At 38.7% G+C, this 27,699-nt stretch overlaps 1 protein-coding gene across 1 annotated transcript in view; it reads right to left on the bottom strand.

The window, feature by feature from the left end:
• USH2A (usherin) overlaps window positions 1-24,257 on the bottom strand; it is a 389,040-nt gene extending 364,783 nt beyond the window's left edge. Inside the window, exons 1-3 of the mRNA XM_031595830.2 lie at window positions 23,823-24,257; window positions 5,782-6,455; window positions 1,215-1,380 (exon numbers count right to left, since the gene is read on the bottom strand). Of these exons, the coding sequence (XP_031451690.2) occupies window positions 1,215-1,380; window positions 5,782-6,302 (687 nt within the window). The 5' untranslated portion in view covers window positions 6,303-6,455; window positions 23,823-24,257. The remainder of the gene's footprint in view (window positions 1-1,214; window positions 1,381-5,781; window positions 6,456-23,822) is intronic.
• Between the last annotated feature and the right edge of the window lie 3,442 nt (window positions 24,258-27,699).

Genomic DNA, 27,699 nt, shown 5'->3' with positions numbered 1-27,699 from the left:
GAGCACTTGAGGGCTCTTTGTAATGCAATTTAAAATAGTGGGTACATTTAAATCCAGCCCTTTCACTCTCTCCTTTACTATGCCAGGCTTTAACAGTTTCTAAGACTAGTACAAAACGAGGCTGACAGCAGCAGCAGTAATATAGCACCCTCAGAGTGTTTGAAGTGTAAAGTTCATTAGTTCTACCTTAAGGTCACTCTTTTAATCCAACAGCAAAAATCTTATTCACACTACCACACTGTTATCCCAGAAAAAAGAAAACTGCAAAAAAAAAAAAATCAAGACATCAGCTTAGATACTTCTTAAGAGTGACAAGATCAGCACTAAAAATCCAAATCACAGTCAATACCTTTTAGCAAGTTTCTTGAAAGCAGGAAAACTCTTCTTGATTGCGCTGTAAACCAAATGAAGTTTAGCAGACCAGATAAAGAAAATGAAGGAAGGAGAAGATTAACGTTTCAATACCTGATAATTTTGTTTTGTAATTATTAGTTGAACTTGGCTTACAAACAAGAATTTACTAGAGTGTCTGTAGGGAATTACAAGGCATGCAAACAACTGAATGCATTTTAATTTCTTCTGCATTTGTTTGCTGATTTTTTTAATTTATTTTTTTTAACTAACACAATTTTGCTTTATCCTCAGTAGATATTTGTACACTTATTAAAACACTATGTCAACAGAAGACTATTAGAACACAAGGATTATGTTTTAACAAGTCTGAAATATATTTTTAAAGTAAGAGGCAAAAGCTTTCTAACTAACAAGCTTGATTGAGCTTGAAGAAACCCGTATGTATGTTCATTTATACGCACTATAAGAAGTTTTCAGAATTAAATGGGACACTTTTCTCAGTACGCTTGTACATATACATGAGGATGACACTGTCCTTCTTATGGAGTAATCTCAGGCTCATTATTTTTGCTAAGATGAAAATAAGTAGTTTTTCTTCACTGCAAATAATCTTGCTCTTAAGGGCAAGTATTTTCAGTCTTATTTGCTCAGCAAATGTGTACAGATTTCCTTCCAGCGTGAAATTAGCGATCACCTCAATATGCTCTCAAAAAATTAATATTTTTACCTACATGACTCAAGAATTATCTGTCACATTCCCCAGTTTATCCCTTCTAGTGAAGATATTTATACAGTTATGCCATTCTCACACAAATGTTGTAATTCAACAAATATTAAAGAGGTTTTCTTCTTTTACTCACCTGCACACTAAGATGAATCCATTTCTTCACAAGAATTCTCCCCAGTGTCATTACTTTTATTGGTGGCTGCAAACCATTTACTGTGCGATAATAAAACATGGTCTCTTTCTCAGATATTGTGAGTTTGAACACAGTCTGCCCATCAATAGCCTTTTCTATCACACACCTTTGGAAATAACCAAGAAAAACAACATAAGGTCAGAAGCACACATATATACACATTCTTGCCAAGGTGCTATCCTGTAAAGTGATGCTAACCAGAATGCATTAAAATAAACGTTAAAATACAGATCTTGAGAAGATGCTCACTGACAGTGAAAGTCACAGGATGTACTAAGCATAAGAACTAACAAACAGATTTTATATCTTAGTCTGCAACATACATATTTTTAATCTGGGGTGCATTCAAGCCCCTAATCATAGGATTATTAAAGTTGGATAAGACCACTGATGTCATCTAGTCCAACCATCAACCCATAATTCCCATGTCCACCAAACCATGACCCTCAGTACCACATCCACCCTATTCTTGAAAACCTGCAAGGATGGGGCTCCAACACATCCCCGGGCAGCCCATTTCAATAAAACCAAAGCCAGGTCAGGTGGTTACCTTGCCACTTGTTAGTTTTCTTTTCATGGAGACTTCACGTCAATATCAAATGCAATACTGACATGTAAGGACAAGAATACTACCTATAGTAACCCATGTTACATTTCTGTGTGTTCAAATAGTTTTGACACATGAACAACCACCATGCTAAGGGCCCTCAGAAAGCATAGGTGATATGTTTTGAATCAGCTATGTATTTTATTTATGAATCTAATCATTACTACAACAAAATCTATTCCATTTCATCTGCTTGAGAAATCCAGTCCCTAATTTACCCATGAAAAACCAGATGCTATAGTAGTTGCACCAGACTAAATAAGTATGCTAACTCACGAGAGAGTCAGAAAACCAACTTTCCCTTAATAAATCTTCACCTTTCTACATTACTCACTGCTACGCATTACAGAAATAGCATCAAAATGCTGTTCTCTGATACCGCCAATATTCATTGATTTGCATTTAAAACCAAGGGAAAGATTAACTGTTACCATTTTAGTCTCCTAGAATGTTGTCAGAATAACTTGCAAAATGCAGATATTTATTTAGCAAACCTTACTAAAATCATGTGTCTTAATATATTGTTGATTGATCTTTTCAACATTTTGTTTGCCTGTAAACACGCTAGTTTTGCTAGATAATAAATGTGAGGAAAGGCTCAGCTAAGTAGCAAAATATTTAGGAACTGGATTTAGCCAGTTCCTGGATAAACAATAATTGGATAATCCTGTTTTTTTGTTTAGTTTAGTTATCTAAAACAAACATTCCTGCATTGTTTTTATCCCCAAAGGGGATAAAACTTTAAGAAGGCAAGTGACCTTGATGTACATCACTTTGAAAACTGAAAAGAACAAATGCGGATTATGACTCACTACTAAAAAAGAAAAATCAAAAGGTAGAAAACAGAAGAGGAAGGAAAAAAACACAGTAATATAGGTGATACAGGCATAAGCATAAGTTCTGAATGGGAGCACTATTTTCCATTCCAGTTATATTTCAGAGAGAAACCACTGTTCTTTATGAAGTTCCCAACTTCTGTTAACTTACAATTTCATAGAGCCAATTCCTGGCATTCTTGATGGTGGGGTTGAAGGAAGAACAAAGCCACAGAGATCAACGTAAAATTTGGCAGAAACTAATCTAGAGACATTGCTGATCCTCTCACATTACCTACAGTACTTGGCAACATTTGCACAGGCCCAAAATCAGACATACTGTATTTCAAGCTGACATCCCGCTTCTGTCTAAGTGCTTATGCAAAATACCTGAATTAATATAAAGCAACTGGATACAATCGTTTTTTTTTTTTAATAAAAAAAAAGAAGCAACACACCTACTGCCCACTTCACTGCATCTTTTTGTGCATAGAAGGTCCTGGCTCATTTTTCTCCAACCTTCATTATTTTCTGGCCATCTAAATTCCAGTTATCCCAACTTAAGTTAAATTGAAATAAGCTATCTGTAATGATTATTCATATATGCTAAGCTTCTACTCATAGTCTTATCCTACCCTATTTCCAAGGGTTATCACCATATACTGTTTCCCAGACTATGCTCTGTTCTATGCACAGGTTTTTTGAAAAGCTTTAGATTAACTGATGAGCACATGCAGCATGAGAGGAAGCATAAGAACACAAGTCAGACAGAAGAGGTTTGCTCACTTACTGCCTAAAGGGAAATAAATTTAAAGATTGGAGTTACAAATGTGTTTTCTCACTGTTCTCTTGCATTTAAGAGCTCCAATATGAGGGTACTTAAAAGCATACCTACAAAGATCTACACACATTATAACACATCCAAAAAACATGGACCTAATGTACTTCATGCAAGACTAATTTTTAAGTAAATGAAATAGCTTGTTAACATTTAAGTTATTCTATGAGTAAAATGAGTTATGATCCATCTAAGGGTGTGGTGACAGCACAAAGACTATTAAATTAAGCCCAGTTCAGTGGACTCCCCCAATATAATAATGGGATTTAAAAGTCTCACAAATAACATTTAGTGAAGACATCTTCACATCGGGGACTACAAAATGGAAGAGAGCTGGCAAGTCAAACTTCAACCAGCCTGAAGGAATCACTATACCAATAAAATAAAGGAAGACATCTTAGCTTGCAGTTAAATCATTTATCTGCCTTCTAAGTCAAGCTTCTGGGGCTATACATGTGCAATTACTGTTCCTCCAAATCTTCCCCAGGACTGGAGTTCTTCATTCCTTTAGTGAGGAAGATGAACATTTTTTGCTAGACAGTAAAAAATAGTCTGGACAGCAGCATATCATCCTCTTCTCTGGAATAAATGTTGTTCAATTTTCAATACTTGGCTCTAGCATTGTCATTTCTACCTTGAATATTAGCAAACTCACAAGGCATAGGAATGAAGCAAACCTCTACAAAAACTGAATAAAAACATTTGGATTTTAAAGCTATCTATAAAGTCCAGTGAACAGAGACATGTACATTCCATGCTATTAACACAGCAGCAGTAGAAAAGTAATGCTTTATACAAGCCCATGGATAATCAGACATTTAGGGAGTCTGGTTTCTCTATAGCACTTAATCATTTGAAACTAAGCACGCACACTTCACTATTACAGGCTCTATGCAAGAACAGCCTATCCCACTGACAAAAGAGTTCCACAGATTTCACTCAACATACTGCTGCAACAGCTTGCTCAGAAATTAATTGGACATTTCTACTTCAAGTTAAGCATATGCTCTGCTGGATGAGAACTTGATATGCCTGAACACATGCGGACATGAACTTACAACTTAAGACAACCCCAGGAATGGGCTCTCTCATGTTTGAGATTCAAACATTTACAAAATACTGTCTGCAAAAGACACTAGGCCAAAGCTCCAGAGACAGTTTCACATATGCCTTCATCCTAGCTGCTTTACCTTAAACTTGAACTGAAGTCACTTTTGCCCTCCAGGTCTTGTTTATTTTCCCCCCCGATAACCATTATTTCTATACTGAGGTTGCTGGTTTTTTAAAAAGATATTTATCTTTCCATTAAAGCAGACTTAATTTCACACATTTCTAATGTTTCAGATTATTTTCTCACTCTTAAGCAACTTATTTCATGATAGCATGCAAAATAAGCATTCAATATTCTGTATTATATTAATTCTACCAATTAGAGCACAAGTGCAAAAGCATTTCTGATATATATCCTGAAATGTATTATAATTTTTCTGTGCTTTCACTTTAAACAGGACCTACATAACTAGGAGAAGGACAAGGAGGCTCTGCATGTTATGATCCATAGACAGAACTCTTCTGCAGGATTTGTGAATCAGCTTTTCAAAAAGCAAGTTTTTAACTGCAGTAGTGCCCCGCCAAGCTGAAATGCTACTTCAAATAGTCCTATTTGCTGAACTATGCAACACATAGGTGCATAAGAGAGAGAATGCCTAGTGAAACTTCATTAGTAGTCTTAATAGTGGAATCTTCTGTAAAAACAGTAATACAATCTCCAGTTTAGCCAACATCTATTATGTTCACCTGTCTATAGTACTAAAATATTCATTTGGGGAGATCTGAGGGTGTTTCCTCACTTGATTAAGGAGCAGAGTTGTATGATTCCTAAAAGTTTAGATTTTTTTCCCCTCCCCATCAAGAAAGAAGCAAGAGCCCTGACAACACATTTTTATAGCAGTTTTTAGGAGGAATATGAATTAGAAATATACATTTCAATTTTTAAGAATAGCAACATGTGTTATATACAAGTAGTTTCCACTGCAACAACAGGACTTCCATGTGAGTCAATGCTATTGAAGCTGAGCCTACTGTACTGACATTTGCAAAGCCCCCAAAGTAAATACAGCTTTAAAGCATCAGAGTTTCTCACTGCAGCTTTTTAAAATTTTAAATAGCTTGCTAATAATGATCTTGACTGCAATGATCAATTTTTTTAAGAGCCCCGGGAAAGTAAACACCTTCAATACTACTTACATTACACCTTCTCGCTCAGGTTTCAACCATACAGTTAATGTAAATGAAGCTGACAGCCTCAGTAATGGGGGAGTAGAGAAGCAATCCTTCTGGTTATGAAAAATAAAACTTGAAGCGTTGCTGAAGGACCCTGGAGGCAAGTCCTTTTTATCCTCTGTGACACAGGTGCCAAGGCCTTCAGGAAAAAGCAGTTTATATGAAGGAGGTGATGACCTGTATGGGCATTCTTGAACACAAAACCTCTGAGTGCAGGACATAATACTTTCAGCAGCTACTGAGCTATGACAAAAAGTACTTCGGTCTGGCAGCCCACAGGTGGCTTGAGTTGGCACTGTTGACACATTCTTGAAAGCTCCCACATTTTCAAGTCTAGGGAAATGTCCCTGAGAGCTGACCAACACAAAGGAGTCATAATAAGTTAAGATTAAAGTTTCAATAGCATGAAACAAGAAACGACACCTCAAGGAAAGAGCCCAGCAATTCATGTTTACAAAAAAGCTCCTCCTGATTAAAGCATCCATAAATAAATAATGATGTCCATGTCGGTAGTAGTGTCCTCAAGTGGTACACTCTAAGAGTTTATGTAGCATTTCATCTTCAGAACACCAATTCATGGATTCAGTTCTCATCTACGTCTTCCGGCCAGTAAAACACACTGGAAGGACAGCTGGTATCTGCAAGTCACAGAAAACAGACAATGCAAGGAAGGAATGGGATCTTTCTTACCGGGGCCAAGCCCCACTGGGTTATTAAGGATTTGGAGTCTTGCTTCAACTTTCTGTCAGCAGATCAATCTGCAAGCTTGCTAGCCAACACCAAAGATCTCCAAAACGAGACCCTGAGGAACAGGCCCGCTCCAGGCCACACGCAGCTTAACCCAGATCTGCTGTGATACACAGAGCAGACACACAGCTTTACACTTTAAGGTGATGAGTGCAGAGTACGGCAGCAAACCACAGCATTTGCAAACAGTTTAGCATCAGGCACTCAGAATGTATTTTCTAGCAGTTTCAAGCCTGTTCACCGAATTTTTAAACCCCCCGGAGCTTACCTCAGCTTTACACCGCCAGCTGTAAGCTGCTCGGCCTCATCCTGCCAGAGCTATTCTAGGGCACAGACAGTGGCTGCAAGCGATGCTCCTCCAGTGCCTCTGCTCCTGAGGCACACTGTGGGTGAGGCTGCTGGCTGCCTGCCCCCATGCAGCACCCCACTACCCCGCTCTTCCCCACTCCCTGCCTTACCCGCCACCCAGCTCCCACAGCTCCTTCCAGCCCTGCGCAAAGCTGATTAGCTCCACGCTCCCCATCTGGCCCAGGGAATCTTGCTAACTGCAAATACCTTCCCTGATATTCACTGGCAGGCATCTCAGCTGACTGAGGGGCCATTAAATAAGTTCGTTTACCCATTAGTTACTACATCCAGCAGGAGAGCTGAGCAGAGTAGTGCAGTTTCCTGCAACAACACCATGGTCTCCTCCCACCCCATAGCCCAGGCCCACCAGCAGCCCCCACTCTGTGCCTACCACTGATTCAAGTAGCTGCACCTGGTCGGAGGCACTGTCTCCGTGCTCCCCCCGCCTGGCTTTAGCTGTTACAGCCCTCCCCCGGGTAAAACAAGGCAGTCCTCAGGGAGCCACAGCACTGACGCTTGCTATGAAATATTTAACACAGCCCTTGGCAGTGAGCCGGTTCCTCAGGATGGGCCAGCAGCCTGAGGGGTGCCTTGCCCAGGGCACTCGCAGTTCCTGTGGCGAAATTACACCGGGCAGGGTGGGGGCCAAGCACTTCGCTGGGTTCTGCTGTTCACAGGCTTGAAAAGTGACAAGTTGGTGCCATTTTCTCAGGTTTCACAGTCATGGAACTTAGATTTCTGCATGTAGAGAAAGGAGAATTAATTTCTCCTATGCATGCTGGAAACAGCATGCAAGGTTGAAGGAGAAGGAGCAACTGAGAAGCACAGAGCCAGAGCAGAACCATCACAGATATGCATCCCATACACACATCACCCTCAGCACCTACGGCCAAAGGTATCATTGACTAAGTATGATTCACAATTTTACCAACATTTAAAACACCACCAACCTTCGTAACCCTCTGTGAGGTTATAGCTGTTATGTTTCAGCACATTATCTTACAGCCTGCATTAACCTATGAGTAGCACCATCAAGGCCCAAAGGTGTATGTCTTCCCCAGCCAGGGCAAGTGCGGACACCAAATTTCCGAATACTGACTTTAACCACTCCATTTATGTTGCAGGTTTTAAGTGTAAAGAATAAAAGATACACTGTCAAGACCTTCAGATATACGAACCTCATTTCTCTTCAGTATGACTGTGCAAAGAAAAGAAGTACAGAGTTGTCACCAATGAGCAAAGCATGAGCTGTAACAGGTTAAGTATTTCTGGATTGAGAAGATCCACTTAAAACATTCTCAAAGATATATTAAAAATATATAAATTTTATCTTTCTTGTGGAAGTTGTCAGGATGAAGCTCATGTAAGTATCTTTCCTGGCAACCTCATTAAAACAGACTCCAGTAGTCACCTTAGCTAGTAACGCATGCTATGTAATGACAAAACTCTACTGCAACGTACAGAACTCGTAAGAAACCTTCCTCTCAACTCCTAGTGCATTTTACCAAGTCCTTCAACCCACATTCAAACAAGCTTTTCCACTGTTTCAGGAACATGTGTTAGTACAGATCTTTTTCCTAAAGTAAAAAACTAACTCCCACCAAAGCTTTATCAGTCACTTCACAGTGTTTCATGTCCTGGTAGTCATTAAATACTGTAGCACTTTGGTCAAATCACCTAAAAAATTAAAATTAAGAAAAATTTGGTCACCACAGAAAGGGTGGGAAGAAGATACTTGTCTGAGACATGGCAACACCAAATTACATAAAGCATTTCTGAAAGTATACAGTAAGACCATAGCCTACCATATTATCAATGATATAATGGTAAAAACATTCACAGATCAAGAACAAACCAGGTCTTTTAAGTATAATAGAAGGACAGAACGTAGTAGTAAAGATCACAACGGCTTGAGTTGAAAAGAACCTTATAGAAGATCCAGTTCCAAACCTCCTTCCCATAGGCAGGGACACTTTCCTCCAGACTAGGCTGCCCCAGTCCTGATGCAGCACCTCGCACTTGGCTTAGTCAAGCAAGTCTCTTCTTTAGAAGAGATCACCTTCACCTCTTCTGAAGGTGAACTTAAACTAATGAAAGGTATTGTGCATGTATTTAGCTTCATTGTTGATTCTGTTTCATGATTTGTTTTGGTATTTAGATCTTTAATGAGTTTTACTGAAGCTTTCCATACCAGCAGATTTTTGAACTCATGGTCAGCAGTATCAGGACTTACTGGCTACTCCTAGGAAGTTAGAGTGGGTTACTAAGGAAGCAAAACAACTTAGTTTGTTAGATAGTATTCCCTTCACTGAATGATGACATTATAGAAATGTTTGTTATGATTTGATACGAGAAGTCATCTTTGTATTATCTATTTGTAAACCCCTCGAAATATCAATTTGCACATGCTCAGTAGAGATCAGTGGAGCATCCTGTTGAAGGAAGTATAACCACAAGAATCAAGCAAGCTTGCCTACAGGGAAACTTAGCCACATTTCAAAACTTCAGTATGCTCTCAACTTTGCAACTGTGATATTATGGTAGGAGGAAAAAAAGGATGAAGGCAGATAGGGAATGCAGCAATATGCTTATTTAAAACTGTACTATAGAGCTTGTCTGTACACAGTCATATTGCATTTGTTTTCACTTGCACAATCCAATACCAATTTAAAATAACTGCTTAAAATTACAATTCATGGAAATATTTGGGTAGAATTTCCAGTAGCAATTCATTTATCTCCCCCAAGAGAGCAAGGGTGGTCTGCTGCATCACAATTTTTAAAATATTATTTTAACTATTATTGAACAAAGCTGCAATAACCACTTGTCAACTTTTGCTTTCTGATAAGTGTGAAAACTTGTGATCTATCCAAAGGATTTGTTTCAAAATCTTTCATCTTTTGCCAACACCTCATACCAATACTAGCTTATATTTGTGCAGCATTGACCAGTCACATGCTACTATTCCTGCTATTTTGTGAAGCGACATAAGCTGACTAACTCACGCAGCATGACTTTCAAAGATTAGGCTCAAGTGTACAATTCAAAGTTCTCTTTCAGTGAATGTTCATAAAGATTAGTTTTTATGACTGCTTTTTCTCATAAACCTACACTATTTGAATATTTTCTGGAAATTAACATAAAAGTTCCATTTGCATAGCCAAGTCAATATTTATTTCAAATTTAACTGTCTAACAAAATTATTTTTTCCAATATTTTCCAAGTAATAATAAAACTACAGTGCAAGTACATTTTAATAGCTGGAGGGGAGTTGATTATAACAACCCAGAAATAATTAACAACTTATGTTTTAAAGGGGAGGTAATTCTGTATAAGCCAGTGAAATAAATACTAGAGTAAAATTTTCTGAAAGCACAGGAGGAGGTGAAAAGTATTTTATAGAGCTGTTAAGAGCCTTTTAACAGCTTTAGAAGTACAGTACATCACATAGCTTATTTTAGCACCAAAAACTTTCTTTGTTACCAGAACAGCAGAAATGAAGTAATCTTTTAGGCAACAAGTTTTACAGGCTTCTACCACTTGTAAATACTGAGCTAGACTGCACATCTCCACACAGTAAATCCAGCATACAGAAATCTCCACAAGGACTTCTTCACATATACTTACTTTTGGGTTACCATGATGGACTGCCCAAGCATGAAAAGCCACTGCATATAGCTGAAGCACTTGGGTTTCTAATAATTGACATTTCTTCTCTGGAAGTTTGCACCCTGAACTTGCCTCAGTCAGGAGGCCTTTCTGGTAAGCTTTTTCTTCTCATGGGCTGTCTTCTGTAAGTCCCAAGGGAGAGACCTGGAAGAAATACTACAGAAAACTACTGCTGGGGCAGTAGGCCTTACAAGAGCAGGATAGAGCTGCACAACCCCTCCTGCATGTAGAGGAGGCATTGAAGAGCTTCCCATAGAGGAGCAGAAACTACACCCTTCTTGCTGCACCAGTGGTATCACTGATGCCCAGAGAAACAGCTGTCCCATCATCCAATTCGCTCCCTTTCATGAGCAACTGAAAAACAACCAAATTGGCCTCAGCCTGCTTTCTTCCCTTCTTCCCACCTCTTTGCAGCTCAGCTATGCCAGTACAGCACAGCACTGACTTCAAGAAAGTTTTCTCTTTAAATCATTTGCAGCAATCAGACCTGGTTTGCTCCCCAAATTCTGACAGCACAGAGTTGCCTTGGGAGCATAGTTCAGATGATTTCAGGCCCTCTTTCCACTTCAAATCGATGTCAAGCAAGAACTTAACAGTCAGTGCTATTTGGCTCCTAAGTTCCCCTGTTCTATTATGTGCCATCTTTCAAATGCATGCAGTGCCTGTAGAAGCCACATTCACTGCTTTAAAGTAGTGATTCCTGTGCTCCTGGCACTTTTCTTCAAGAATCATTTAAAAAGTGTGTTGCATTTAAAGAGACAGTGGTCTCCCAAGAGCCACTGGGTTAAACTCATTACACTTCCACCTGTGAAACATATTAACATTATTCATCATCTTAACTTTGAGCTCTTCATTATTCCCAGTTATCTTCCACAAGTATTACTCTTGCTGTAATGGCATACACATTTTTGCATAAAGTCATTCTGTGCATTTATTCTACACTGTAAATTCTGAGAAACATTAACATTCACTGTAGGCTTATATACTTATATAGAATTGTAAGGTAAGTATAGGCTAGTTTAAATCAAATAAATGGACACCCTTCTCATAATAAAATTCAGATGTTAGATTAAAGAAAGCTGTCTGAAGAGGAAACAAAACTGAGAAAATCCAAGTTCTAATCACAGTTCAGAAATGAGTAACTACATGTCCAGGTTTTAGTTTCCTCATCTGCAAATTGAGAAGATTGATATTCACTTTAGCAAAGCACTATGAGAAATGCAGGAAAGCAAAAAACACTATAGAATTACCAAGTGCAGAAACATATTTGAGTTTTAACTTCTCAACTGTAAAATCCAAATATTTTCCCCAAAGTTCACGAAAATGCTCAACTTTATAGCTGAAACAAGAAATTATATTTAAGAAAAAGATCTACTATTAAAAGATGGAAGCTTATATGACGCTTTATCCTCCGAATGACTGATTCCAGAAATGCTTGAGGTCAATATCCTATGGCAACAGTTGATACAGTTGACCTTGTACCTTTATAAATCTTTCCTGTATGACCAGATAAAATAGAAATAGTATCTATAACAGAAAAATATAATCTAATAGTCACAACAAAGTATAATGCATTTGCATGTCCATTGGTGAAAGTGTTCTGAAGGAAAAAGAAGAGGAAGCCCTCCAAAAGAAAGGATAGAGAGACAGAGGAGCCTCATGCAGTAAGAGAAGCACAGTGGTGGCTGTAAAGTCCTTCTGTTTTCCTTCACAAAGCTCCCAGGGGAGCAGATCTTAGAGGAAAGGTTGTTTTAACCTCATTCTGATTTAATAATAAATACAAATCTATAAAACATGATAAGCAAGACCAGGGGGAGATAAGGCACAACATAGAAAGTGTTAGTACAACTAGATAGTAAAATTATGAAAAACATGCAGCTGGATTATGCAGCAGATCCAATCTAACAGATCACTACTGCCTAAGTAGCTGTCCTTCTCCACCCAAAAGATTTATCAGATTGAGTCCAGTGAGTGCCAAAATTGGGTAAAAGGATATTAGAAAGAAGAGGCCCAGTCATTCTAATTGTAGAAAACTTAGACAATCTCAGTCTCTTCTCAAGGCCAGAATTAGTGACAATTTTTGAACCATAGACTGAGGTGTGATTTAATTTAGAACATTATGCTTTCTGGTATCTTTCTCCTTCCCAGAAGCTATACAGAGTAAGAAGCCACAGATAACTTACAGTTTCTACATGCCATTCAAAAATCAGTACCTCAAAGAGGGACAATCAAAATCTCTATATCATTATGGGGAAGGAAGAAGAATTCAGTCACAATATATTCTCTTCAACTTGAGTTAGTTCACCTGTATTTACACACACCTTCCTGACAAAACGTAGCATATTATGTCCAGAACTTTAACAGATAGAGAACACAGAAAAAAGATATCTAGTGATGTCCTATTTTTGTTATGAGCACTCAAATCCAAGGAAAAAAAATATATATTTTTTAAGGCAGGACTGCTTTGCACCATTGTTACTATTTTCATGACCATCCTAATGAATATGCTGAAATTCCAATGCAGTTTTCAATGGGAATGTGCAAAAATTGCGAACAGTTTGGTATAGCCTCAGTCCAATTTAGTCCTTCTTCAAGTCTCTGAGGAAAGGTAAATCCCCCAGAGAAACTGGGATATTAAAAAGCAAAATGAACTGTACATTCATCAACATGTTTAAACTGATACAGATGAAGACCAGGCAAAGCACTGCTTTAGTTATATCAATATGGCTAAAACAATGCAGCCTGTTTTTTAGATGATAAAAGAGCAGCCAACAATCCCTTGTATTTTTCACATCATTTATATTTAAAAAGATCTAGATATTTGCTTTTAATCAAGGTCATTTGCTTTTTTTTTTTTTTAAATCCCATAAGAACGATTTCTCCTGCAGAATTGGTCTCAGAGCAATGAAGGCCATCAGCCTTGGGTGTGAGGTGCTAAATAGCTAGGGGTTCCTTTAGCCTCAGCTGCGCTTCTGCAGTCTTACTTAGAGACTGGACAGAGAAATTTCATCCCATTATGACAGACTGCAAAGGAGAGTGACAGCTGAATTCACAGGAAAAGCCTCAAGACCAATGAGAACACATGACTTGGCTTGGGCCCAAGCAACAGTGTTGAGGTTTAAATCCTCTCATTCAAGGACACCTTCACAGAAACCACACATGTCTATGCCTTTCAGCATCTGGATATTTAGGATAAAGAGAATTATTTACCATTCCTCAAAATACTTTATGTTAATTTCATAATTTTCATGAAATAACACTAAGGAATACAAGCATTATAGCTGCATAATATAATTGACAAAGTAACTCGTATTACAGTCCAGTTTTTAGGGTCAAGATGACTACTAATCCATCATCTGCATATTTAAAATGTGCAATTCAGTTCCCAGTCACTGAAATACAATCCAAAATTCCTTTGCACATACCCTGCTTTTCTTGAAAGTAATTTACAGAAGAATGCAATTATTTCTCAGTTAATTATCACAAATTTGTAGAAAACTAATTCTTGAATAAGACTGACCTTTAGACATTAAAACCTATGATTGGTATATACTGCATTGCTTTTACTCTAAGCATTTCCCTGTGTATCCAGCCTTTTGACACTTGTGTATTGCAAGTTTTAAGTGATTGAGATGATTTTCAGTTCCTAGTGTTATTTTTCATTCTGAAATTCATGCAGCCATCTACATAGCAATCTAACATCCTTAAAGCTGGAAATACTGACAAGCCTTCAGAATTCTCACATGTAAAACAATGGTAGCCTACTCTAGACATCTGTTATGAACAACGAATGACTGGTGATATTCATTCCTAGTTAAGCTAATGAAGATAATAGATTCTTTGAATAATATAATACATTTATTTTTAAAGATACTGTTCAGCTTATAAGCTTGTTCACAAAGATCAGTCCCAGTTCTGATCTTGTCAGCCATCCAGTGAGGACAGAACTTTGATGTTCTGCTGAGACTTCAGCTTTTCAGGAGAGCCAGTGGTGGCATCAAAGTTCAAATGAAGAGATAGTAAGTTGAGAGTCCTTTTAGCTTTGGCAGTTTATATCTGTCAACATACATATGCTAGGTAATTTCTTATAAAAAGGAGAAACGTAAGTGATTTGAAATCAGACAAAGCTTGAGATTCCATGATTATCCTTACAAATGAAGTCTGCCCTTTTAATGAAAATGCTCACTATGAGGTAGGCTAAGACCAACCAGCTTGCAGTTATGGCAAGTACATTTTGGAGTCCTTTTCCCATAATAAAATGTGTCATTAACTTGGTGTACAGGTTGAAAGAGGTGTACAACCAATCCATTATAGTTGCATACCACAAGAAAGTTAGTAGTTAGAATTCATCCTTCTTGGTTGATTTTACACAATGTCATTGTTGGCCTGGATATCTAAAAATGAAATCTGAACTGAAACAGTTGTCACTTATAATTCAGTACTAAAGATGTGTCCCATCTTTTAGCTTTATATAAATACTTTGATTTAAACCTTTAAGAATTCTTACTCAGAAGAACAAGAGGACATAAAATTGACATGGATAGGTGTAAATATTCTGATTCAAAAGTGACAATCTAGGAGGATATGGGTGAGCTCAGAAATGTACAACAGAATTGGAACCTGAGAATCTTTGAAGCTGACTCAAGCCTTCACAAAATCTTGAGCTCAGACTACTCAGCAGAAGTTTGTTTTCTCTTTTCAACTAATGAGCTAGAGCTTTCTGAATCAAAATGAAAAGACATGCAGTTGGGAAGAGGTATGCTTTTTCTTGACAGACACACAGATTAGTACAGTAGTTCCGGAAGGAATAAAAGGCTAGACAGTCAAGACCACAGCTTGCTGCTGATCAAGGTTCCAGTTTCTTTCCTAGTCAAAATGTACAATTCTTTATACCTTCCATGTGCTGACTTATAGGAGATGTTGTTCCTTCAGCACAGAAATCTTCAATTTGAAATTTATTCCTGCTGTATAATGCTGAAGTGGAACACATTCATAAGAGCTGATTCATGTTTTCCAAGCATCTGTTTGCAGGAAGGATAAATAAAACTGAACTGTGGTGAAACGCTTACTCCCCACAAAACAGATAACTCAGGTATTCTGTCAAACACATCTTCCAGTAGCAGGTCTGGCCTCTTATTTTAACCCTGGAAATTGACATTTGCCACTGTCAGTGCTCCTTCCTACTTGAATGAGGATGAAATCTCCTTGTATGCAAACAGAGTAAAAAGGGAACTGACAAGATACAGCATCATTTTCTCCCTGATTTTAACTCCTAGAGTTTTTATTTAGAGCATTTTCTATAAAGAATTCTGTGTAGGAAGTGCCTGCTAGTCTTCTGTGTTCATGACCAACATGTCAATCCCTTATAATCAAGAACTGAGATTCTTCTCCCTGCCACGTAAAGCTCCTGAGGGTGTCCACTGATACATCAGGCAAGCCTGAACTAAACCACCAACAGCAACACATAAAAAGAGCAGAAATAGCATGAGAAGCAGGGACTTGAGGGTGTTTGCTTTACATGAGGGCATGAAGCCATATATTCCTGACTATAAAAAGCATATGCAAAACACATAGTTTGACAAGTAGGACACATTTTTACAAATATAAATAAAACACTGAGCAACACTAAAATCAACTAGAACCTGTTTGACATGTTAACCCACAGTGACAGCTGACAGTAGTGACAGAAAAAACTTAAAAGATGTGGAAAACCTTCCTTTTGAATCTGCCAGGCTCAACATTCGCTTTTTATTATAGAAATTCTCCATTTCCCCCCCCAAAATGCACATACGAAGGGTTTATTTGTCTGTATTGTAGATGAATTTGGAGGTAGAATATTTGTGGTTAGATTATTGGTGTGCTTTAGACCCATTATAGAGAGCTGATCTCTAGGTAAGTAGCCTACATTTTCTCAGTCTTCTCCTGTAAGAAGAAAACAAGGGGAACAAGCAATAGGAAGTTTTATGATGAGCAGGTCTGCTCAGTGGAAATCACTTTTATTTGTGTACTTGCATTGTCACCTTCACTGACATATTTCAGCTGAGTCACTTTTACCTTTGTAAAGTACCACGGCAATAACCTCGCTGTCACCAAATTCAACCAAGTCAGGTTGGACAAAAGATTAGAAATGAAATATTGGCATCATCCATTATTAAATACTTTCCAAAAATATATACATATGACTGGAGTAAAAGACTCACATGTTCTTTTTGCTCTTGGGCCCTGCTTTAAATTTTAAGTATACCGATAATATTTATCAATACCCTAATTCATAAGGAGAGAATGTTAAGAATCATGAACTAAGCCTGAATTGAGTGACTGGAGGTAAAGTTATGAGCACTTTAAATACATGATGAAATGTTTATATGCCTTTTATTCTGAGTGCAGATAGAGGGGCTCTCCTAAGGGGTTTTTAACGCTCTTAAATTAATTTCCTCCTTTTGAGAAGAGTCCAGGGAAGAAGCCAATCTGCCATTTCTGATCCTGATCAATTTATTTCTGAGAACTGTACTTCGATTTCCTCATATGAACACTAATTTGTCAGAGACATGTCACTTATATCTCAGTAATGTTCTAAAATATTATAGCTCTATGAAGTTATCTTGTTCTCTGAATCAACTGCCCAATTAAGTAGTGCATTTTATATTCAGATATCTACTATTATAATAAATACCCATATTAAGCAATTCAGCCAGCTATCCCAAATGAGGATAGCTGATTGTATCAACTTTGGACTACACTGAAGTGATATTTAGATATGACTTCTTGTTATATTTCGATTATAAATTGTTCTACTATGAAACATGAATTTTAGAAGTTGTTAACATTCATGATTTAAAACTTACTTTGAAAGTTACAAGCCAACTCTAGGATAAGGGCAACATAGTAATATCTTTCTCACATAATCACAAACCACGTATGTTGGCTTTGAAGACTCCTACTGACTCAAATCACAGCTGAAGACATAGACCACAATTTAAAATCCACTGAAAAACATTTAAGCCTCCAAACTTTGTATTTGCCTGTGTTCATGCTATAAAGCTCAATGACTATAGTCGTCATGGAAAATTAACACTGAAGGGGTACAGGCTAATTTAGAATGAATTTGTTTTAAACATGGATGAAGACAATTCATTTGCCCGATTGCCTAGAGAAATGAAGTTTTGAATGATGAAATTAAGGCCAGCTGTTGAGAGAACTCTAAAAACCTAGAAGAATAGAAGGGTAAAAACAGGAGTCCACAACACGGCAAAAGCTGTCTAATTTTTATACAGTAGTAGAGAAAGCAGACAGTCTAAAATGTTAATTCTTAAGAAATGTAAATTAAGTTACTAGTAATTTTCAGCATTAAAAGTGAGTGTAGTTAAATTTTAGTTTTGCTTCTGCTTTTTAATTACTCAAACCTTTTGACTAGGCTTATCAACATTTTCTGTGTACATTTTTCATGTTGTTAATTTGCTGGTGTAGCCAGATTGTATTCTGCCTCTGCAAATGACCCATCATTCACCAGAAGACTCAATTTCAGCATCCCCATGCACTTCTAGGAAGATTTTGTTTGCATGTAGATTGGTCATATCATCACTTCTAGGCTTTGGACTTCAGCACACATGCATCAGTTCGGATCTGTCACACATCTTAGAGAAATTGGAGCCAGCTGGCCAGCTATCTGCAGCAATAGAAACTGCCTGAGGAACTCAGCTTTCTGTTTGCAGTTTGCATTTAACACAAAACCCATCAAATTGGCCTTGGTCATTGTGAGCTTCTAATTAAATCTTCCTAAAGACAAGGTCACAGACAATTAAAAAGAGAAAGAAAGCTTAGCAGGAAGAGTGGCTCATGCTGCAGGAACCTTGTTTTTAAAATTCTCAAATACCACACAGCTTTTAAAACAAAAGCAGAAGCAAGATGCAGGACTCTGCCCTAGGCTGTTCTCTTCCTACTTGGCATAGACAGCACAAAAACTGTCCAAAATCAGAAATCTTTCAGGAGGTCTCAAACTTACAAATATAAGTCAATTAGGTTTTTGGTGAGTAAATATGTATTTGAAAGGATACAAATCCACTAATGCATATCAGAATCACAAGGCATAGCATTACATAGCAACATTGCCCTAGTACAACTTGGCTGAAATTAAAGGAAAAAACAGATAGATTGCTTCCAGAGGCAACCTGAAAACAAAGCCTGTCTAACGTATGAAACAGTCTCATAGACCCTCAACAATGACTTAAGGAATAAAACAACAAAACAAAACTATGCAGAGGTTAATCAACAGATGGGAGACAAATGTCCATGGTTAACAGCTAGCATCATGAGGAAATCTGAAGGCCAATATGTGCAGACATTATGGCAGATAAAGTAGAGGAAAGTAATCCTCACAATGAGATAAAATAGCTTTTTCATATCATTATGATTTGAAAAATATAGTAACTTCATTTGAAATATCAAAGTCTAGTCAGCATAAGCTATAACATTAATAGGCTGAGTAAAGAGAATAAATAGTTTTATCCTATTTAATCATAAATTTGGTTTAATGACCTTTATCTGATTACATGAGCAGCCCAAGCAACAATATTAAATAAATAAATAGAATATTAAAAGATTGTTAGCAGATAAGCTGCTTGGAAATATCTAAATTAAATGTAGTCAGAGGGAGGAGGTTCACGTTTAATGGTATATACATATTCAAAATTAAGATGATTGCAGCAGTGCTCCTACTGAGCCTCAGGCCAGTTGCTGCTGAAATCCTGGGAGAAACCTCTCATTGACATCCTAGTGGAAGCTAAAGGATTTTTCAGGAGAGATGCTGGCATGACCCTTAGTCCTCTAGAGTTAACTTTCTCTGGTGAGAAAACCTGAACAGACTTCTAACTGCAGGTACTGTTCTGTTATACACAGATATACTCATTACACAGTTTCTAGTATTACTGAACTTCACATCTAACCAAAAAAAAAAACAAACCAAAGCTGTTTCCTTGTACTAAACAGTTAATACTGAGATCTTCCCAAGTGGAGGCATGCTACTTGCACACATCTTGTCTGAACAGTCCCATATATATTTTTTCCTCATCAACAGTACTAGTATGAACAAAATCATAGTGCTTTCAATTTTCTTGACCTTCCTCTCTACTTTTCCTGTCCCTTGTTTTATTAGCTTTGTGCAAACACATCTTGACCTTAATTGCTTAAAAAAAAAAAGCAAAAAACAAGATAGCACCCCCAGCCTTTTTCCTAACATCACAGAAAATTCTATTGACACACCCAAGCAGGCAAAACACCAAAATCAAAACTTCTGCCAAAGACAGACCTTCACCAGAAGTCAAGGTGTCTGCAAACTTTCTAAACAGGCTTGATTAGTAAAACAAAAACATTTTACATAGAAGTTCTCAAATGCACCTGCTATCCCAGAAACGACACTGGCTGTATGATCAAGACAGATTATGCTTTATCCTGGCTTAAGGATGTATTTGTATCTGGAGTTCAAAATGAATATTTTATCCCATTGGCAAGTACAGAATCCATTTTTTAATGGGAAAAGAAAGTTAAATAATGGGGTCTACCTTCATCAAAGATGTATGTATATATCTCAGATACAAGAGAAAAATAAAATATTGAAAGCAAATAAATGATCCTTGTTATAGGTTAAAACAAGACTTTTGTGACTGACATTTTATCCTTGCAACTTTCTCAAGTCTAAATACTCTAAGGCAAGTCCTCTACCTTGAATTTTTCCCAGTTCTTTCAACATGTTTCCACTGTTGGAAAGTTACCTACCGTAGCAATTGGACGGATCAATACAATGGGAAAGGAATTACAACAAAAGTGTGATAAGGAAGGACCAGCATGTTAGAAATGTGCTATAATGGAAGGGAAGAAGATTGCTCACCCATATCAGAAGATTCTAGGTTCACAGCAGAAAGCTTCACCAAGGAGGGACCTTCAGAAAGAGATCCTTCCCCAGTAATAGTTAGCCCTGAAATGAGGTCTCTCCTAGAGAGAGGCAGCCAGACTCCACCCATTCTGGTCACACAGCTGAATTGCCTTCACCTGTGCTCCCAGGGCTGACCGGGTCATTTCCCCAGGTGCTCAATCAGTGGTTCAGGCCTTGACTCAATAGTTAGTTAGTATACACCTACTCAGGTCAAAAAGGGAAAGCAACTGTTTTCCTCATCAGCTGGCAGTTTTCAGCAGAGTCATTAAGCACTGTAAGACCTCCTGAAAGAGCCCAGCTGGGTGTACTCTGGAGTAAATACTCAACTGCACACGGCCATCACCCTCCCCATCCCTATACTCCCACCCTTAATGCAACATGCATCCTCCACCATACTATATAAGGAGCTCAGTGGAGAATCATTATTTGCTAGATACATTTGCTTTTGGTCTTTAGATTACGTATGCAAGCCAGTACAAAACAGTACGTGACAGGTGTGTGGTATTTTCTTAAGGAATTTTTGCTTTAATTGCAGCAATAGGTTTCTGCTAGTGAAATATCTATGTTGAAGACTCAACCTATATCCATCACAAAACAAAGTATGTATGCAATAAGAACCAGAAAGTTTTATGTATTTCAATATGGATTTAATTTTGGATGCTTCACATTTGTGTAAAGTAAGGAAAAAGTCAGTTCCAATAGAGAACAATGAAACAGATTTCTATGGCAATTAATCCCCTCTGCTCTCCTGTCTCATCAGTATCTCTTGTTTCCCCAGATGTGTCTCTGAAGTCACCCTGACTGTACCTTCCACCTCTTTCCTTGACTTTAAGAAGCTTCTCTGAAGCATTGTGTCCACCAATTGCCCATCAACAAGCCAGAGAAATAAATACTTTGACAAAAAGCTTGTAGTTCAGAAGACAGTAATTTGAGCTTTTCCAGCTAGATATTATTTTCCATGAAACTTGTCAGAACCATGCATTTCCAAGATTTTTAATCCAGAGTTAGAGGGGGAAAACACAGGAGAGGGTAAACAGGACAGAGGGATACAGGAAAGAGTAGATGGAAACTGCTTAAGGTAGATGAAAGCTCTTTAAGCCTTGCAGTTTGAGTAAGTTTAATTCTTACATGCACTGCAAGAGCAGATGTTGAGTGCTTTCTAGCCTTTCTGGCCCACTGAATGTATTTGTTTGGGAAAATATAAATGACAAATTGACTTTTAGATTAATGGCTACCATACTGGTAATGTACAAATCACTTTTAACAGCCACTATTAACTTGGTAAAGAGAATCTTGCTAACTGCTCTTTAATTAAGTACACTTAATGACCTTAAGGGGATTAGTAGTCTTGTCTGATAATCAATAAGCATGGCAAGATTGCTGCCCCATAGACAGGGGCTAGAGAACAAAATTAATCTCTGCAGATTAGTTCAACCTGGTTTGGTTTGCTTGCTAAGACTATTTCAAAATTACTTCAGTTTAATATGTTTGTAAATATCAAAATAAAATATGCTTTAGATTAGACCTCTTCCCTCGTGTTAAAATAGCACGTGCTTGCCAAGAGAAAATTATTTGGGCAAAAGCTAGAGCAGATCAGTGTAGGAAAAATTAAGAAACAGTGAATACCCATTTCACAGTCTCCCAGGAACACTAGAAGCTAAAGCAAAGAGCACTCACTGAACACAGTACCTAGATTGAGATCCTGTCCCCCAAAAAATCACCCTGAGAATGAGGGTCCTTACAGCCTCTGCATGCAGTCTAAGCTGCCCCAGCATATGCTGCCTCCACCCACTTGTACCTGGGTGAGTTCCCTTCCACCTCTTGCTCAAGCTGAGGTCACTGCCACAGCTATACACAGCCATGGGGCACCTGACTAAAATGCCTGTTTTTTCAGTATGGCTCTTGTTTGTTATCAGTAAGTAGCAAATTTTTCAGATGGGATGCTAGTTATCTTCCACGATACCTGGCAGCCCCTCCACCCACCCATAGACACATACCTTCCATGATCCAGTCTTCCTCACTTTGTGGAAATAGACACTACCCTCTCCTCCTGCACTACCAACTTCCCACTCCTGTGCTCCAGCAATGCCAGTTCTGCCCAGCTGAACCTGTTTATTCTAATTCTTTGTCCTTCCGCCCAGCAGTTTGCTTTCCTACAGGCAGAATTGCTCTCCTGCTTAATGCTGCTCAGAGCACATGAGCGTGCATGCTCTTTTACTCACAGGTGTTTCTCCTTAACAAGAGATAGCTGCAAGTTTTGTGGTCTCCCTTCCCATAAAATGAAGTATATACTGTTAATGAAACTTCTTTGTTATAGTGCATAGAATTTGTTTCTATGCAGGGATTAAAGGAGAAAGAGAAGATACTACTAGCAATTAGTGCATAGGACATCAATCCTAGAGACTGTGGCCCTGTGCATCTACCTTGTCTGGATAAAGCACAGCAATATAAGTCTTTCCATATGCTTGGAAAGTAGAAGGGAGCTTTTTGCAGAAAAAACATGGTAGTAGGAATTCTCTCTTTTTAATGTCTTCTTGGATCCACCCCAAGATAATATCCCTCATTTCAATACAGAGATTCACCCTTAGTTGAGGACTGATGTGTTAAAGAGCCAGAATTCAGCAAGCATTACACTGCCATTTTGCCTTTCCCACAGGTGTAAAACAAAGAAAACTCAAATGAGCAAAAATATTATCACATCCGAAGGGCTTACTTTCAGGTATGAATATATGCTCACATTTTAGTGAGCTTGCACAGCAACTTCAGATAAGTAGGCAGTTACACTTAAGAATACTTTATAAACAGTATCTTTGTTTCTTCTCTTTTCTCTGAAAATAATGCTCCTCAGTAGCTCTTTCAGTCCAAGTAGCACATGTGCAGTAAATCACAGAGCTTAATTGTAAAATAGAAGCCTCTGTAAGACATGTATATGGTATATTGACACTTATGCTACCCCAGCCATAGGGATATTAAAATTGATTTCCAACAAGCTGAGGCCTTCTGCTTCCTATTCTTGTATCCCACAAATATATATTAACCAGACTCCCTAAACAGGGGTAATTAGATTCCAAAAATAGCTGCTCATATAGAAAGTGGAACATAAAAGTTCAGCTTGCCTTCACAGTGCTCAACATCAGCAGACAAAGTGCAAGGAGCAGTTTGCATGCTGAACAGGATGAAATTTTACTGCTCTCAGCTTATAGGAAAGCCCCGAGGCTTGATTCTACACTTTCTGGGTACACTATGACCTGATCAAGATATTCTCACTATTATTTGTACCCTCCCACAATGTATTTTTTCAATTATATCTTACCTTCTTTACTCTATTTCAGTTCTTAAGGCCTTCAGATCAGAGGTACTTTAATTGAACATGATTTTGAAGTGCTTCATCGCCTGCCCAGTCCAAGCAGTGATAAGCCAAAAGGCTTCAGTGTGCCAGGTTTATAATCAGATCAAGAACACCAACTAGGCACATCTGGAGCAGCTCCTCCTAATATATGTATTCTTCTTCACATTTACACTGAAAAAAGAAAACAAAAAAACAACACAACAGCATTTCAACCCAAACCATAGCTCACATCCAAACTCCTGCAGAAAGCTAACTCAATCAAGAAAAAGCTGGCCCTTCCTGCCTTAAATACACCGGGCACACCTCTGCAGCCTGCCCCACACCCCTGTCCTGGGGCATTGCTTACAGCTGAGGGCAGATTCCTAGCACCTAGCTCAGCACTAGGTGGACACAGCTATACATGGCTGTGACCAGCCTAGTGAGCACTGTATTCTTATCTGCATTACTTCTCTCTTTCCATCTCTGGATTTCTTTCTCCACAGCTGCATTTTATTATTATTATTATTTATTTATTTTTTTTTTCATCTACAGATCTCTTTTCTCTGCAGTTTTTGTCTTCCTCTTCCAACATGGCCATGATTTTCCCAGCTTCAGGTTCTTCCAAATCTGTGGGCATGCTTGATGACTACTGTTTGCTGCCCCTTCTGGCCACTGTAAATCTGCTTACATTAGCCAACCTCTGCTCTAGACTCCCCTTGCTGTTGGCATGGTCTTTAAATAGATTTTTTATGCATTTGGTAAGTCCTTTCTGTTGCTCATTGCTCTGCCAAAATGAAGTCTACTGAAATAAGTGCAATTTGGCTGGGCCACAGTGCCAAATACAAATAATTTATCTTTAAGCCGGAACATCTGTTAAGATCATTTGACTTTGTGAATAGTACTTCAAAACTGCCTCAGTCCAAGGATCGTGTTGTGCTTTGCAGGTATGCAGTCAAATAGCTTCTGTCACCTGATTTTAAGCACTGATGGAGTAAACAAGGATGAGCACAACATCAGAGCAGCCCATCACAGTGATTTGGTTACCTTGTTCCATTGCATTCAATGGCGTGTCACCCAATGTCATCCAAACGTGATGTGTTCCCTGTGAATCACACATGCTCAGCTACAGTGCAGATGTTCTCTGCATAAAAAATGCCAGCAGGTAAATAGAAGTACAGAAAGAAGCAAGTTAGCTTTGTATTTAATATCATCTTCTTCTGCCCAACTGTTTTTGGTGTAAGTCTATAGAAAAGACTAACAGTCCTCTAAAAGGGTGTCATAGCATCTCCTGATTTTCATGGAGCTATAAACCATGTTGCAGATAGGCTTGCAGATCCTTTTGTTATGCTGCTCTTGTGAAAAGGTTTTTTTGTGTGGAGTGACTGACCTTAATCTTTTCACTTTGGGAGCTGAAATTTTTTTCCCCTGAATCTTCTGGTTGTAAGACAGAGTCCATTTATATGTAAGATATAAGAATAGCCTGGCTCAGCAAGTCATTTAGAAAGACATTTGGTCAATGTAAAGGAGCAAGGGAAGTAGGGGGAAGGGACTCCCCCTCTCCTTTGTGCACTTTTGTCATGGTCACCTTGCAAGTGGATCTCTGTGTCTAGGTGACAAAGGAGCAAGGGAATCAATGTGGGAACTATGTAAAACCTCATATATTGTGAGTATAGACACGTTTACAACTTATAGCATTATCAAAGCCCATCTTAACAGTTTGCCTGAAATCCATCAAGGCACCACATTCACAAATATATCAAAGACAAAAAATGTTGTGGTGTAGGAGGAGAGGGAGAGGGTGAAGAAGCATCAAAAGAAACTGAGGAAGCTATTTGTTTCCCTCCAGTCTGAGGTGCAAAGCAAAACCAGCACAGTGCTGTGGTTGTCCACATCCTTCATTCTTCACATTGGCCTCGAGAGTTTACTGTTTCCCTCCCACAACCATTTCTGTTATCGTCTGTAAGGAGTGAGATACATAGAAATATCAGCTTGCACTCATGGACTGGGTCATGGGACTTACGTACTGTTGACTCATGGAATCTAATATCCACCCAGTAGGTGGGAAAGAGCCAGTAGCTGCTTTTTTCAAGTTCACATACGCAAACCTAGGCAGGACAGGGGCTGATTAGTAGGAATTTGTTTTCCCTTGCCCCATAACAAAGCAATTTCTTTCCATGATCATGGCCCAAATGTGTTGAGCTGGGAGTCCTCCACAGAAAATTTCTTCAGGAATTTTGGGGTTATTTTGTAGTTTTAGGACAACTTTGGCAGCACAGCACCAAGCCTGCAGGAAAGAGGAGCAAGAGGGGATGGGGAGGGAAGAAGGCGATGAGAAATGCTGAGAAGGGCTGGCTCAGCACTTCTTTTTGGCCATGGAGAACCGCTGTGCCATGACGCAGAGGCTGCGGGGAGCGAGCTGCAGTGGGCACTGTTGTTGGGCTCTGGTCTACCACCAGCCGAGCAGGCCATGCCTGCAGCTGAGAAACATGAGGCCTGCAGGACTGAGGTGTTTCTGTTTCACAGTGTAGGGATGTCCACTGGGCATCAGATCTATTTACTCTTTGCAGAACACCTGCCTGTTACAGCCGGTGGCTGTGAGGCCACAAGCAGGCCCCAGACCTCATGTATGTAGGTCAGTGCCTGCCTAGCCTGCACTCAGCAGGCAGAGGTGTAAAACTGCATGGCCGGGCAGTACTGCTGGGAGCACCCAGCTGGGCAGAGCAATTCTGGAGGAAATTGCATGAGCTGGGACTCCGTGTTGTCTCTTTAGCTTGTGGAAGAGATAATCTGGCCCACTGAATGTGTAACAAAAAGTGCTCCATTTCAGAGGCATAGGGGCACAGTTTTGCCTTGAGAAAGCAGCAGTAAATGATTCTGAAGTCCTGCTGTCACCCGTCCGCCGAGCCGCGGTAATGCAGAGTGGCAAGCTCTGCTTCCTGGGTCTGCGTCCTGCGTCTAAGTAGCACTCTTCATTGAGAACCCCGCTTGGTCTTATGACAAAATTCCTCTCGTGTGACACAGAAAAGCATTGACATCATTCTTTAAGGCTGTAGAATTTATGGCACAGTTAATTATTAATTTGGCTGGCATTTGTAAAGTAGAAGGGAGTTCTTGTGCTTTTAGGCCATGCTCTCAGTGTGTAAATCTCTTGTATGGCTGCCATAATAATATTCCTGCAGCTATGTTGTCACCTATTGTAATTTTTCTGCTAATAAGAAAATTTAAACTAACCAGGAATCCTAAATTTGGAGACTAGTTGTTTATTTCAAATATACTCTAGAGAAATAATAATGCAGTTCTGCTCTGAATTTAATTTAAACAGGAACAGGCAAAACAAATCTCTGCGGAGGGCATTTGACAATAATAAAATATTTCTCCCAGCGGGTGAGCTGGTAGCAATTGTATTGTTGCCATCAAAGCTCACGTTTCAGCAGGTCATTACCATCATAACAAGCCCTTGGACCAACTGGCACGGACATGCAACATTGAGCTCCTGATGGGCACATTATTTCAGACCTTTAACTTCGTGGAGAACAAGACAAATACTCCTGGGAACAGAGGACTATATTTTGAAATTCCTTTCTTTTCTGTTCTGCTTAATAATAAGATCCTGCGTGTAATCAATCTGTCGCCACTTGCTTTTTTACATTAGGAGGGATTGTAAGAAACTGGGCTTGGGAATCTGAGCACTGAAGAAAAATGGGATTTCATCTTAACAAAGCAGTAACAATTAGCACAGTTAGGACGTATCACAGAATCACAGTGCAAACACCTTTGAACACTAGTGACTAAAACGTTAAGAGCAAGTTAAAATATCCATATTCTTTTCTATACTTACTTTTATTTTAATAGCAGCCACAAG

Source organism: Phasianus colchicus, chromosome 2 (genome assembly GCF_987193195.1).
Source record: "Phasianus colchicus chromosome 2, bPhaCol1.hap1.1, whole genome shotgun sequence".
Classification (NCBI taxonomy): domain Eukaryota; kingdom Metazoa; phylum Chordata; class Aves; order Galliformes; family Phasianidae; genus Phasianus; species Phasianus colchicus.
The sequence above is the reverse complement of the archived record's forward strand: the minus strand, read 5'-3'. Positions and strand labels throughout refer to the sequence as shown.